At 38.2% G+C, this 12,991-nt stretch overlaps 1 protein-coding gene across 1 annotated transcript; it reads right to left on the bottom strand.

Annotated features, from left to right (window-relative positions):
• Positions 1-1,532: 1,532 nt before the first annotated feature.
• On the bottom strand, positions 1,533-12,687 carry CGA (glycoprotein hormones, alpha polypeptide). Its single transcript, XM_018554356.1, has 4 exons — positions 12,626-12,687; positions 7,859-7,965; positions 6,800-6,987; positions 1,533-1,821 (listed from the first exon to the last, which is right to left on the bottom strand). Exons 2-4 carry the CDS (start codon positions 7,956-7,958, stop codon positions 1,744-1,746), a joined length of 366 nt encoding a protein of 121 aa, XP_018409858.1. The 5' UTR covers positions 7,959-7,965; positions 12,626-12,687; the 3' UTR covers positions 1,533-1,743.
• Between the last annotated feature and the right edge of the window lie 304 nt (positions 12,688-12,991).

Raw genomic sequence — 12,991 nt, 5'->3', positions numbered from 1 at the left:
AATAAAATAGAAAACGATTGGGCGGAGCTAGTGCTGCCGTCAGAATAAATATTTAAAAAAATAAATTCTGGGAGAAAGTGTTTCTCTCTCGGGCGGCCGGGAGCCGCTATCTAATAGCGGGGGACTCCCGGAGCGTCCGGGAGAGTTGGGCTGTCTAGAGATCAGTATAGTGAATAGCCCGGAAATTGAACCGAAGGGGTCCTGGGGCCGAAGCTAGCCGAAGGATCAGACGAAGCTACGGCTAGATCCTTCGGCAGCTTAGTGAATAGACACCGTAGAGTTTTTACAGACATAATTATTTACATGATTGTTTTCTTTATTTAAAAATGTAATTGCTTTGCCTTTTCCTTCCTGGTAATTGCAAAAATAAAAAAAGGTTCTTTGCAAGATAAGGCCACCAGCTCAGACACTCGCCTCACAGAGGTGATGGCTCAAGGAATAGACTATATGGTTAATATAAATTAGTAAACTAAATGTGAGATTGTAGTCCATCATGGAAGGGAGCCTGGAGTGGTGGCTACTATACAACACACACAGGGACCATGGGGAACAGATGTAGTCACCCTCCAGAAAGAAGGACAGTGTCAGCACCAATTCAGAGATAATTTGAAGATCTACAGCCGAGTGATGCACAAATAAGATACATTTTTGTTACTAGTTAAGGTATTTGAATGCATTTCTCAAATTTAAATCCTGAGTTCTGTGTGTCTTTCATACTACTTTAAAGTTAAGGTATGTTTAATTCTGCATATGTGGTTACCTAATTGCATTTTATTGTACAAAAAAATGCTTTGGGTGAAGCAATTAGGTATATGTCAACTCAATTGAATAGATTTACTAAAAGATTGGAGGGTACTCACCCAAATTAAATGTTCACTATTAAAACTGTGTAGGCAGACCTTGAAAGTGAATTATGTACAATAAGGTCAACTTGTGTTCACTATGAATACCCAATCATATGTGATTGCAATTAAAAAAATAGGATTTTTGCTAGCAAAAGGTTTGTTAATCAAACGGGATACGGCTTCACCTTATTTACTAAAATCATTAAACATTCACTGCTGGTTTTACAGTAAGCAGCACATAATGAAACAAAAACCATAAAGAAAAAGTAAAATTCAGTGAGTCCTGTTTTTAATAAAACTAAAAGGGTTATTCACAAAAGGGTGAAGAGTTTGGAGAAGGCAGGAGAAGTGAACAATCTAGGACAACATAGCTGATTTGAAAAAAGTCACCAATTCAGCTCCCTTTCCAGTTCAGCTATGTTGTCCTAGATTGTTTACTTCTCCTGACTTCTCCAAACTCTTCACCCTTTTGTTTTTTGGCTTCTATCGCTTTAATATAAGGTCTTATGTAATTTAGTATTGGATAGATGTTTCAAGAAATGGTCACCAAAAAACCCCCAAAAAACCTCACATTTAAAACAATAGTTTAGTCAACAGACAGCTGAAAAGACACCTTTATAACATTGTTACTGTACATTACTGTATTAGTGATACATACTTGAAAAATAGTGAAATGTACAGCAAATGTTAATGCTAATCTAAGTTTAATCAAGTGTATACAAGCAAGAATAAAAAATAAAAAAAAAAGTTTTATCTGAAACCAGTGCCTGTAATTAGGGTGAAAGGAAAAGTGTGCTGCTATTCAGGCAGTAAATTCAAGAACATTGTTAGAGGTTATTAATGAAAAGCAGGAGATCTGTTTTATTATTGTATGTTAACAAAAGACATCATTTGGCGTTTAGGATTTGTGATAAAGGCAGGTACTGCAGTGACAAGCTGTATGGTTTTCAATCTTCACAGTGTCCATTAACGTGACCTGGAAAAGAAAAATAAAGTTCTGAAGCAGGCAACAGCAAAAAAGTAAAAATGGCAGGTTAGAATTCAAGGTGCGTAGTCGCATTTTACAAAATGATCGCACTTGGCAAGTGATTACGTATTGTTCTTGATCATTCATGAATATTTTAGGTCTACAATCAAAAACTTTTTTATTAGTTTTGGATAGACTAGGTATTGGTTATGTTCCAATGGGAATACTTACCTCCATTTTCAGTCCAAGAGACACAACAGCTAGTCATAAAATTCTCCAAAGTAAGGGGAAATCCCCTCTTCAACAGTTGTCATGGGAAGAGGTGTCTCCATTTGAAGATTTTCCCTCACCTCCTGTCCAAGACACAGCTGTAAAATTGCAGATTTACCATCACTTTCTATCCTTGTGAAAGTGGTCACCAGGACAAAGAAAGTAGATCTTCCCAGTGGACAGCAAAAAAAAACAAAAAACTACTTTCTTACCCTATCCTAACCTAAAACATATAGGCAATTGTTACAGTTGAAGTCACAACTCTGCTAATGGGACCAGCTATGTATATTACTCCACATCTTTTAACTCCTCACTTCTCCTCTTTTATTGCCTTTTGACACAGGTACTGGAAAATATCCTGCTGCAACCTATATTTTGAGTGTATGTAGGAATTTGCAATCCTTGTAACAAAAGGTAGACAACTCGATTTGTGTATTAGGCCTCATTCACATGGGCGGTAAGGGGGTGGTAAAACCAGGTGGTTGATCTGCGTTTTTACCACCACCCCCCCAGCTGCACACTGCAATATCAGCACTGCATATGTTGCATTTGACAGGCAGTGCTGCAAGTCAAACATGACCATTGCAATGAATGAAACTGTGTGGGTCAACTCTTAATGCCCACTTATGCATAGCAAAAAACAAACATAACAATAATCTTAAAATTTTTATGTTTTCCGGTAGAGGATAAAAAATAAAGTCATAATATAAACCAAATGCCTTACCTTTGTATTCTATAAATAAATCCTTAAATGGTATTAATGATTAAAACTAATATTTGGCTGTCAAAGATGCATTGATTTAAATTTGACAGCTGTTGCCAGCAGCTAATTTTCCTTTTGACAAAACTGCTATTGAGAGTGTTTTAGCAGCTGCACAAACTGTTTTGTGTATCACGTGCCACCCCCTTGAAAGATATTCACTGCACTTGCTTATTTAAATCCCACCAAGGACACTATCCACACGAGTAATCTGTTCCTCTGTTTGCATGGGTTTCCAGCTTAAAAATATACTAATTGCTACATTAACTGGTGCCTGATCACATCAACCCTACAATGTGTATAAATGGAACATAAATGTGTATAAATGTGTGGAACATTAGAGCAAAAGCACCTTTGGGTCAATAAAACACCATGTATTATATTGAGACTATGGGGTCTATTCACGAAGCTGCCGAAGGATCTGGCCGTAGCTTCGGCTAGCTTCGGCCCCAGGACCCCTTCGGTTCAGTAGAACCGAAGGGGTGCTGTACGGGCCATTCACAATAGCCCGTACAGCTCCCGATCGTGGCCAAGCTGCTCAGCCAACTAGCTGTCACTGCTAGCTCCGCACAATCGTTTTCTATTTACTTTTTTTTACTTTTTTCACTCTTTTTCTGTTCTGCTCGTTCCCTCTGAAGGACCGAGCAGAACAGCCGAGCCGGATGCCGCTCGGCGTCATTCGGCTATTCACTCATTGCTGTTCGGCATCTTTAGGAATAGCCCAAACAGCAGTGAGAAGCCTGCCGGTTGGCTGCCCTCGGCAGCTTCGTGAATAGACCCCTATATTTATAAAATAGAGAAAAAATAATTAATGGCCAAAGGCCCATTTAACAAATTTCATTACAATTTTTCAAGACAGGAAAACACAGATCCAATTAAATGATCACAAACTAGCCTTTCTTCTGAAGTAGCATTTTTTTAAAAATAAATGACATCTTTGTTAAGAATTTAGCTGTTCCCTATAATTCCTTCCACCAGTACTTGCCAGACTTCTTTTAAAATCATCCTCCAATATGTTCATTAATTTCTACATTGTATTGTATTGCGTAACTATTACAATTGGTGAAGCAATAATAATAGCAGGAACAAAAATAAAAGCAACACTGAAGGTTTGAATTTAAACATTATTGTGAAGAATAAAATGTTTAGAAAGTAGGGTTTTTTTTTTATCTAAAACTAGAGCTCTGTGCACATATTCTCAGGAATCCAAAACAAACCTAGGGCAGGTTTCTATATAAAGTTATTTGGCTGCCGAGTTAGCCAAGAGCTAGATTTTCAAGTTCACCAGATGGATCAGTGAGTTCTCTATTTCATAACTGGAAAAATAACAAAGTATTATAAAACTAATGCTGAAAACTTTTTTAACCTGGTTTGAAGCCTCAGTGATTTACCCTTGTTGATTAATTCCACTAAAATGGAACAATAAAATTCCACTTAAATGGTAGTACTAATAATTATTATTATTAGTAGTAGTAGTAGTAGTAGTATTATCATCCCGGTCAGGACAATATCTCAAAGGAGTTTGCATGTTCAGGAGTTTACACACTCCAAAGACATGCTGGAGGATTAATTGGCTCCTGTCTAAATTTACCTCCCGGTATGTATCCATGTATGATAAGGACCTTAGATTGTAACCTCCTTGAGGGCAGGGACTGATGTGAATGTGCAGTATGTAAAGTGCTGCTATATAAATACCTGAAATAAATAAATAATTAAATTATGTATCCCCTCTGTGGCACTACCTGTAAACTACATCTGTATAAGCAGTAAGTTATGATGTAAGGTAGACTCTTTCTTAATTCTAAACATGATATCCAATGTTGAACCAACAAATTAACCTACAGACATGGTTGTCATGAACGTCTTAGTCATTTTCAGATAATTGTGTACTTTAAAGTTGGTGGGGGTTTCTGAGGTGGGCATGGCTATTCATGCAGCATTCTTTTCTTAGAACTGTACCATTTGACCTACGTCTATAACGCAAGGTCCATAATCCATGATAGGCCATTCCTCTGTGTCTATCTGTCAATGTCTCTTTGTTTCCATCAAGCACACCAGTTGGTTTTTGCATGATACTCAAATATAGGAGACCTACCTCTGAACTGCAAGGTATTAGGTAGCTTGCAAAATGTAGGCTCTACTTAGCAATGCAGTACTCTCTTATGGAAAACTGCAGATAATCACATTTAAGCTGTATGGCCAGACATAGCCTTTTGATGATCATTATTGATTAAAGTATGCTGGACCTGTCACTGATTTGGTTATCTGTTTTCACCCTTATGTGACTAACCCCGCGTATGTCTATGGGCAGATTGGTTACACATATGCCTTTTTTAACTAGCAATGTACTTGATTAAAACATCTATAGCAATATTCTGTCTATGTATAGGAAGCAGTGCAAATGGCCAAAGAAAGTTTCCAGCATGTCCTTAAGGCTGGGTTCACACCTGAGCGTATTTTTTCAGCTCGTTTTTCAGCTAGTTTTTTTCGGCTTTTTGTAGCACGTTTTTCCGTTCAGTGAAACGCATGTTTCACTGGCGGTATTGATTTTTTTTAGTTTTTTTCCTTATTCTCTCTATTTAAAAAAATTCACTTTCAAACTTCCCGCCACACGGCCGCTCGCAAGGGTCGGAACCCGGAAGTCGGAAGCCGCCGGAGGACACAGCGGGGATCGCGGCATAGGTAAGACCTGTACGCTGTATTCCCAAGTGTGGCTCCGGGTTACCGCTTTGTTAACCCCGATCCACACTCGGGAATGCCAAAGGAAACGCGCAGAAAAACGCCCCAAAGAAGCTCCTGTACTTCTTCGGGCGTAGGGCGTTTTTCAGCGCGTACCTACGCGCTGTAAAAGGCCCAGGTGGCAGCCATGCCCATAGGCAATTGTTGGTTTTCACATGTTGAGCGTTTTACAGCGCGCAGGAACGCGCTGTAAAACGCCCAGGTGTGAACCAGGCCTAAGTCTTTGATTGTTGTGTTTTTTTATAGGTAATCAACAACTCTTTAAAAGGTGTCAAAAGCAAATAGGCTGTTTACTTTGGAAGGGAAATGTCCCTTAGCTAAGTGAATGTGGTGAAAATTTACTTTGCAAAGAATACCCAATCACCTGCTAATGTGGAATATAACATGGGTGCAAAAATGGAAAAAAGGGCCTCAGTCATGAAGGGGTTAAACAAAAACACTATAGTCTTGCTTGCACGTGATTGGATGATGGAAATCTGCAGAGATTCACCTCATTCACTAAGCTATGGGAAAATTCCCTTGCAAAATAAAAATTCCCCTGCAAAGTGAATAGTCTATTGGCCTTTAGTAAATCAACCGCAATGCTTCAAAGCTGAGTAGATCATGACAAAGGATATGACTAGCCTCACTGCTGCCCTGCTTCTTTACAATTCTTGCCTCTGAAAACATGGGTGTCCCCCATTGAGATGTGTAATTTTACTGCATGTGCATGTAGGTGCTTGTTCACGTGCATTCTTAGGGGTATAACCACTTTTGTGTGGGTGCATGTACAGTGACACAGACAGCTTATTTTAAGTTGGTCACCATTTTCTGTTTTTTGTCCCAAGGCAATGCCTAACACGCATGTGATCATCCGGATGCACCATTAAAGCTCAAGCCCAGCCAGATCTTTATTTATTGTTGGCTAGCATGGAGGGTGCGAAAACCTTTGTATAGTATTTCTTGTTCCCTCTCAGTAGATTTCTAATCGCTAGTTGTTAGTTTACTGTTGATGGGTGTCAGCAACAGTAAGAAGTGGTTGGAAATCCTCCTAATGTAGCCACAAACAGTGATAAAAACATTTTCTTAGTAGGATGCTCTGCCATGTTTTGATTACTCTTCTGTATCTCTATTAGGAGCGAACAGAAAGGTTGGAGCTCGACTTTCACCTTGCATTCATTAAGACAAGATCTGCTTTGAGTTAAATATTTTTAATAAATGTGAATTTCTAATACTTACTCTGTATTGTGTCTTTGCCACACAGCACTTAGCTTCAGAGGTAATGTTCTTGGGCACCAGCATTGTCTTCTTTGATCTCATTGGGGTAGGATACGCCCTAGAGAAGCAGCATCCACTGCACTGAAAAATCCGACCTATCCCCATGTTAGAAAAACGTTGGTTTTCCTTCAGTCTGCATTCAGGGCAACCTGATATAGAGAAAAAAAAAGTCTCTGATATGCTTGATCGGTGCATAAAAAAAATGAGTTTCTGACACTTTCCCAAAAATATCTTGATTTACGCTGCAACAAGTTTACTGTGTACTTCAAACCAGCAACTTTCAAAACGTGTCCAGCTATAATTTAACACATAGACTGGTCCAAGCTCAGCTTACATGAAATCGGTCATTTCCACTGTAAGTAATGTCACACCCTTGGGACCTGACTGAGAATAAAACAGTTTGAATTTCTCTAAAAGCCATGTAACATGGAAACAAAGCTTTTCTAAGCTTACTGAAATCTTTGGTGTTGTCCCTGTACAAAATATTAGTCATTCTGTACTGCTTTCACTAACTTACTGATTATTATTACAGGTACTTGTATAGCAGCAATAATTTATGCAACACTTTACATACTGAACATTCACGTCCGTTCCTACCCTCAAGGAGCTAACAATCTAAGATAACTACTACTACCTAAGATCTCATATGTATTCACACAAGCACTAACAGCCAATTTGGACAGGAGCCAATTAACCTACCAGCATGACTTTGGAGTGTGGGATGAATTTAGAGTATATGGAGGAAACCCACACAAGCATAGTACTGCAAGACAAACGTGCCTACCACTAAACCACTGTTCTGCCCCTCTGCATATAACTTCAGCTGTGTATACCTCCAAATCCTTATTATTTATTTTTTATGTATATTCTTCACAGGAGCACATACTGCTCACTTCGAATTGTCCAGGCCTGTGACAGGTTTCCTTCAAAGTTAATCCTACGGCTGGGGCTAAAATTAAGCTGTAACACACGTTTGAAGCTTACAATGCTAACACAAAAAGTGCATGCAAACATCCTTACCTGGAGCCGAAAAATTTTCATCAGGAAAGGAATAAAGGGCATGCATACAGACTGACAACAATACCAGTGCAATTGCTATGTATTTTCCATAGCAATCCATAGCGTGTCTGAAATAAAAGACAAGTAATGGTATTATTTGACATTTTATAGAATGTTATGACATATTGTTGTACATGTGCGAGCAGTATTATTAAGAATCTTACTCTAGTGTACTGTGCCTAAAATATGTCATACTGGATTTATATTACCCATTTCAAATCTTCTGCACAATTACCATTAAGAAATGCTTGGGGATCATGCCTGTCTATGTGATGTGTCAAGCCTGTTTAATTGATCTTCCCATTATTTTTCAAAGCATTGTTTAGCCTATTGAGGACACGTCATCAGGGATATAGCAAACCCGAGTAACTAAACTATAAAATAAATAAATATAAATCTATATCTATATATCAATAGATATAGATATATATTCAATATGCTGTATTTATATATATAGGAATGACACTTATGGGAATATATTGATAGCATATATTAATAAATATAAGTGAAATTAATGAAAATGCTACTGTTTGTTGTCAATCTAACACCTACGCTGGTTTCAGCATTTCACTTTTGTTTCTTTAGGGAGCACTTTAAAAAAATGCAGTGAAATGTAGTAGAAAATGCAGGACCCAGGGATCGAAATTAAGCATTCTTGGTAGGTTTTATATATACACCCAGCACACAACATCTATTAACTAGCCTGCATTTCCTTTTAAAGTATTTAGCAGTGTTATGCAAACATGTCTGAAGTTTATATAAATTTATATAAATGCTGTAACACAATAATCATCAACTAATGTTCCCAAGATCGACAAGATGTCCTGGGAGTAGAAAACATTGGTATGACGGGAATGGTTCATGTTGTGACCTGGATCGCATCACTATGTGACAATGTAATTTTGCTAATTAAATGGTTAAAAAAAAATTTAAACAATGAAATTAAGTTTTAATTAAGGTATTGTTTATTTTTTTTCATTGTACTCCCTGTCTGTGTTTTGTGGGGATCATAATTATTTATTGAGGATGATCCTTTTGTTTTTCTTGTACATGTGTCCTTGATCATTGCTATAAAGCTGGTTATATATATTTTTTGATTATGTTCAGTGTGGTTCATTGTTGTATTAAAGGATTGTTTGTTGGAAGCATTTAGATCTCTCCCTTTTCTGACTGCACACTCATTGGTGCTGTTCTGTTGGTTTTTGTGTAATAAACTGCTGAAGTCTATAAGATGTGAACTATATCTGGGACACTAACCTAGAAGCAAGCATTTGCTAGCAGTACTTAAAGTGTACCATTGGCTTCCAGATTGCAGCCACAATGGTTAATTGAATATTTTTATTTTTCAGCAAATGTCTGCAACACTATAACATATCTATACCTCCCCCATTATGTCAACATTTACCTGGTAACTAAGTATCAGTATTTGTTGAGAAAACAGTAACCCAGATAAATGCGATTAATCAGTGTCAAAGTTATGTCACCATTACGCAGGTTACAAGGAAATCTAACATATGGTTATATCATGTTGTGTATAAACTATAAAGAATTTCCGCAATATTGGTTATGAATCAGAATAACTATATACAGTATATAGACAGATACTGTGGTATAGGCTTGGCTATGGAAATAAACAAATACTTGGCACATACCATCATAACTTACAGGGCTATTCACAAAAGGGTGAAGAGTTTGGAGAAGGCAGGAGAAGTGAGCAATTTAGGACAAGATAGCTGAACTGGAAAGTAAACTGAATTGGAGAAGTATTCCAAATCAGCTATTCTGGCTTAGATTGCTCACTTCTCCTGCCTTCTCCAAACTCTTCACCCTCTTGTGCATAGCCCTGTCAGTGTATATCTAGATTCCTTCTGTGATTATATAATTACATATTTATATATTTATAGACTAGTGTGCGTAAACAGTGTCCATTCCATTACTGTATTTTCCGGATCTCACCAACACAATTTACCAACACAAATCTAAATCCACACACATCCAATACATTAACTCCAAAGATCCAGTTCTTTCCTTTTATCATGCCAAAGGCCCCTTTCACACAGGCTTTCTACTTAGGTTTGCCTATCAGTTTTTCGGAGCTGATAGGAAGCTCGATGATAAATTATAGGCAGCCAGATCTAAACGCACAGGCGTCCGTTTACATTTGATTCCCCATAGACCAGCATGGGTACACTAATTAAAGTATTGTTGTGATGGAGGAAATAACTGGACGTACACTGATGTTACAATGCATAGATCCCCTCCTGATCCGACTGTGTGAAATAGCCATAGTGTTTTTATCTGCAGAAATCAAGTTAAAGCACACAAATTCCAATAATGATTAAAGAATATATTCGAATGTGCGGCAAAATAATATTAGTCATTAGTTATTACTGTCAAGTGTTAGATTCCACAGATGTTTGCTTCTTTCTTTACACTAGAACGCACACCTATCATGCAATGTTGACTTCAAAAGATTCCCTTTCCAAATCCTCATATTGGATATACTATATTAACTAGGTAATGGGTACAAGAAAAAAAACAGAAAACAGTTGTATATGAAGTCTCACTTGATGCTCTTCTTATATTAAAAAAAAAATCAATAGTTATGTATTTACTTTTGGATAATGGGTGTATTTTTTGTGGATTGGCATAAGTGTAGTGCAGGGTAAAAATGCTTGGCAACCAAGTATTTTTAAAACTGTAACATGCTTGTTCTCTCCAACGAGCATAGTACGTACATTGAGAAAGAGTTGGCTGCCACCTAGTGCATGAAATCAGTACAGTCTCTGTTTTTATTTTTGCAATGTAATAGGTGTGGAAAGATGACCTCTACCTTTCCTATTCAGATAGCCAAATATAATTGGGCTCTCAAGCATCCTATGTTCCCAAGTATATCAAAATATGACTACTGGTGAAGGTCTTAAGGTTATTACCACAGGTACCTTTTTAAGCACAGGGACAAACAAAAAAAACAGCAGACCATTATGTATTTTAATATTCAGCAGGTATTGTTATGTAGCTAAAAAAAAAAAAAAAAAAAAAACTCTAATTATGGGGCTTTCTTTTAAAAGTAGAGGAACAAAGACAAAGACTGATCTCTGATCTTTGACTTTGAAACACTTTTACTTCGTTTTAGAGCCAACATGCAGACAGAAATGATTATTGAATATTACACTTGATATCACAAAAAATACATCTTTTACAAAACTATTAAAATCAGTGGATGTAAAGTCTACTTTTGTATAGTTGGTTGTTGTACTGTCTAGTAAAAAGTAAAAGCTGAAATCCTTTGAAAAGCAAAAAACAAACAAAATGTATTTTACCAAATTAGCAGCTTTAACATTATCTATCCAGTCTATCAGGTTAAATAGACTGGTACATGGTGCTTTGTGAACTGTAATCAGTAACTCTGTCATAGGTGTGTGCACACGGTGTGCGGGGTGTGCCTGAGCATACCCTCATCACCCTGAGTGCCACATAGGATTTTTACTTGTCCAGGATTCACTCGGACAGTCCGGGTTCTGAGTCCTCTATGTGCCGTGTCCAGGATTCAGGCCAGATGAAACCAGGACACAATGTCAGGCAGACAGGGGCAGACAGGGGTCCTGGTGAGCCAACTTGAGTGCATTTAAGAGACACGAGACATGGAGAGATACTGGAACTTGGAGAGCAAGAAGGTGTCTGAAACACGGGGTGCATATAATCTTGAAGGGCACACTCTCCTGGCTGTCTCTCCTCACTCATCCTCCTTGCTGTCTCTCCTCACTCCCTCCCCTGGCTGTCTCTCCTCTCTCTCTCCGATGGCTGTCTCTCCTCACTCTCTCCTGTATATTCTCCCCCCAAAAATTGCCACATGGCACTAGAGTGTTCGAGTTTCGCTTAAAGAAAAGGTGGTAATGCTAGTGCACCATCAAAACCACAACAGCGGGCGCCGTGTTTTTAGTCACTGAGCTGGTGGAGAGATCACAAAGATCTCTCTGTGACCGGCTCAGCGATACAGAGTGCAGCAGCGCTTGTCACTTACATTCTTCACCTAACAGCCGTAGTCTTCCGTGCTTGTGAAGCTGCGAGGTACTGTGACTGTGGCTTCCCATTTAATCAGGAAGCCAGGTGGGTGGTCATATATATGTCCACCTGCCAGGCTCCCTGCTTCATTACGGCACCCCAGCTGAAAGAGGTAAGGGACAGTTGAAGAGATGGGAATCCGAGATGCCTCAGGTCTGTGTATGTACAGTATGTATATATATATATATATATATTTGTACTTTTGTGTGCACTCCCTAATGTAATAAGCTGTGCACAACTATGAACTCTGTCATAACTTGTCTGCTGTAACGGCTTTAGATGTCCCATCACTTAATTTATTTAATCCGAAGGTCACATAATAGGTCTGGAGCAGTTATATTACATGTGAATCTTTCCTGACCCAGAAATAGTAGAGTAGGACCACTGCTGCTGGAATACTCAAACTGCTTCATGTCGCTTCAAGGCCACTGTATGAGTGGAGAGCCCATAAAGGTTGGATCACCTATTGAAGATGCTCACCCTAAACTGCTTAAATGCATTGTAAGTGTCCAAAAGGTCCAGATTTTATATTTAATACTTTAAAAGAAATATTCAAGCAAGGCAAAAGCACAACAGATTCATTTATATTTAATGAAAAATTGGGCCAATTATCCTAACCAACAGAGTATGGTTGACACAAAAGAGTATGAAAGAGTCTATTACCTTTATCCTGCGGTACGGGGAATGACAACGTGGTTTGATGATCCCTTGATGTTAGTCTGAACTTTTCTGGTAGTTACTGACTTTTCCCTTTCTCTTTTTATACCAGTTGCATCTATAGCACGGGATTTAGCAGCTAAGCCAGGGATCAACTTCATGGCTGCTGGCTGTAGAACAGCTCTTGATCTAATTACTTTTATATCCACTTAATCGTTTCATGTTTTTAAAATTCATTTCAGACGCACCTCTTGCCAAGCTGCCGGTGTGTCAAGTTAACATCAATAAGAACAACTCGGAAATAATTTCAGAATTTTCAGCTCACAGTGTCAATGTTAAAATTTTCCAGCTCCGGAAACTTACATAATTACA

The sequence above is a fragment of the Nanorana parkeri genome, unplaced genomic scaffold, assembly GCF_000935625.1.
Source record: "Nanorana parkeri isolate BGI_ZX_2015 unplaced genomic scaffold, ASM93562v1 scaffold154, whole genome shotgun sequence".
Taxonomy (NCBI): domain Eukaryota; kingdom Metazoa; phylum Chordata; class Amphibia; order Anura; family Dicroglossidae; genus Nanorana; species Nanorana parkeri.
Note: the sequence above shows the minus strand (reverse complement) of the source record. Positions and strands in the feature narration are given on the sequence as shown.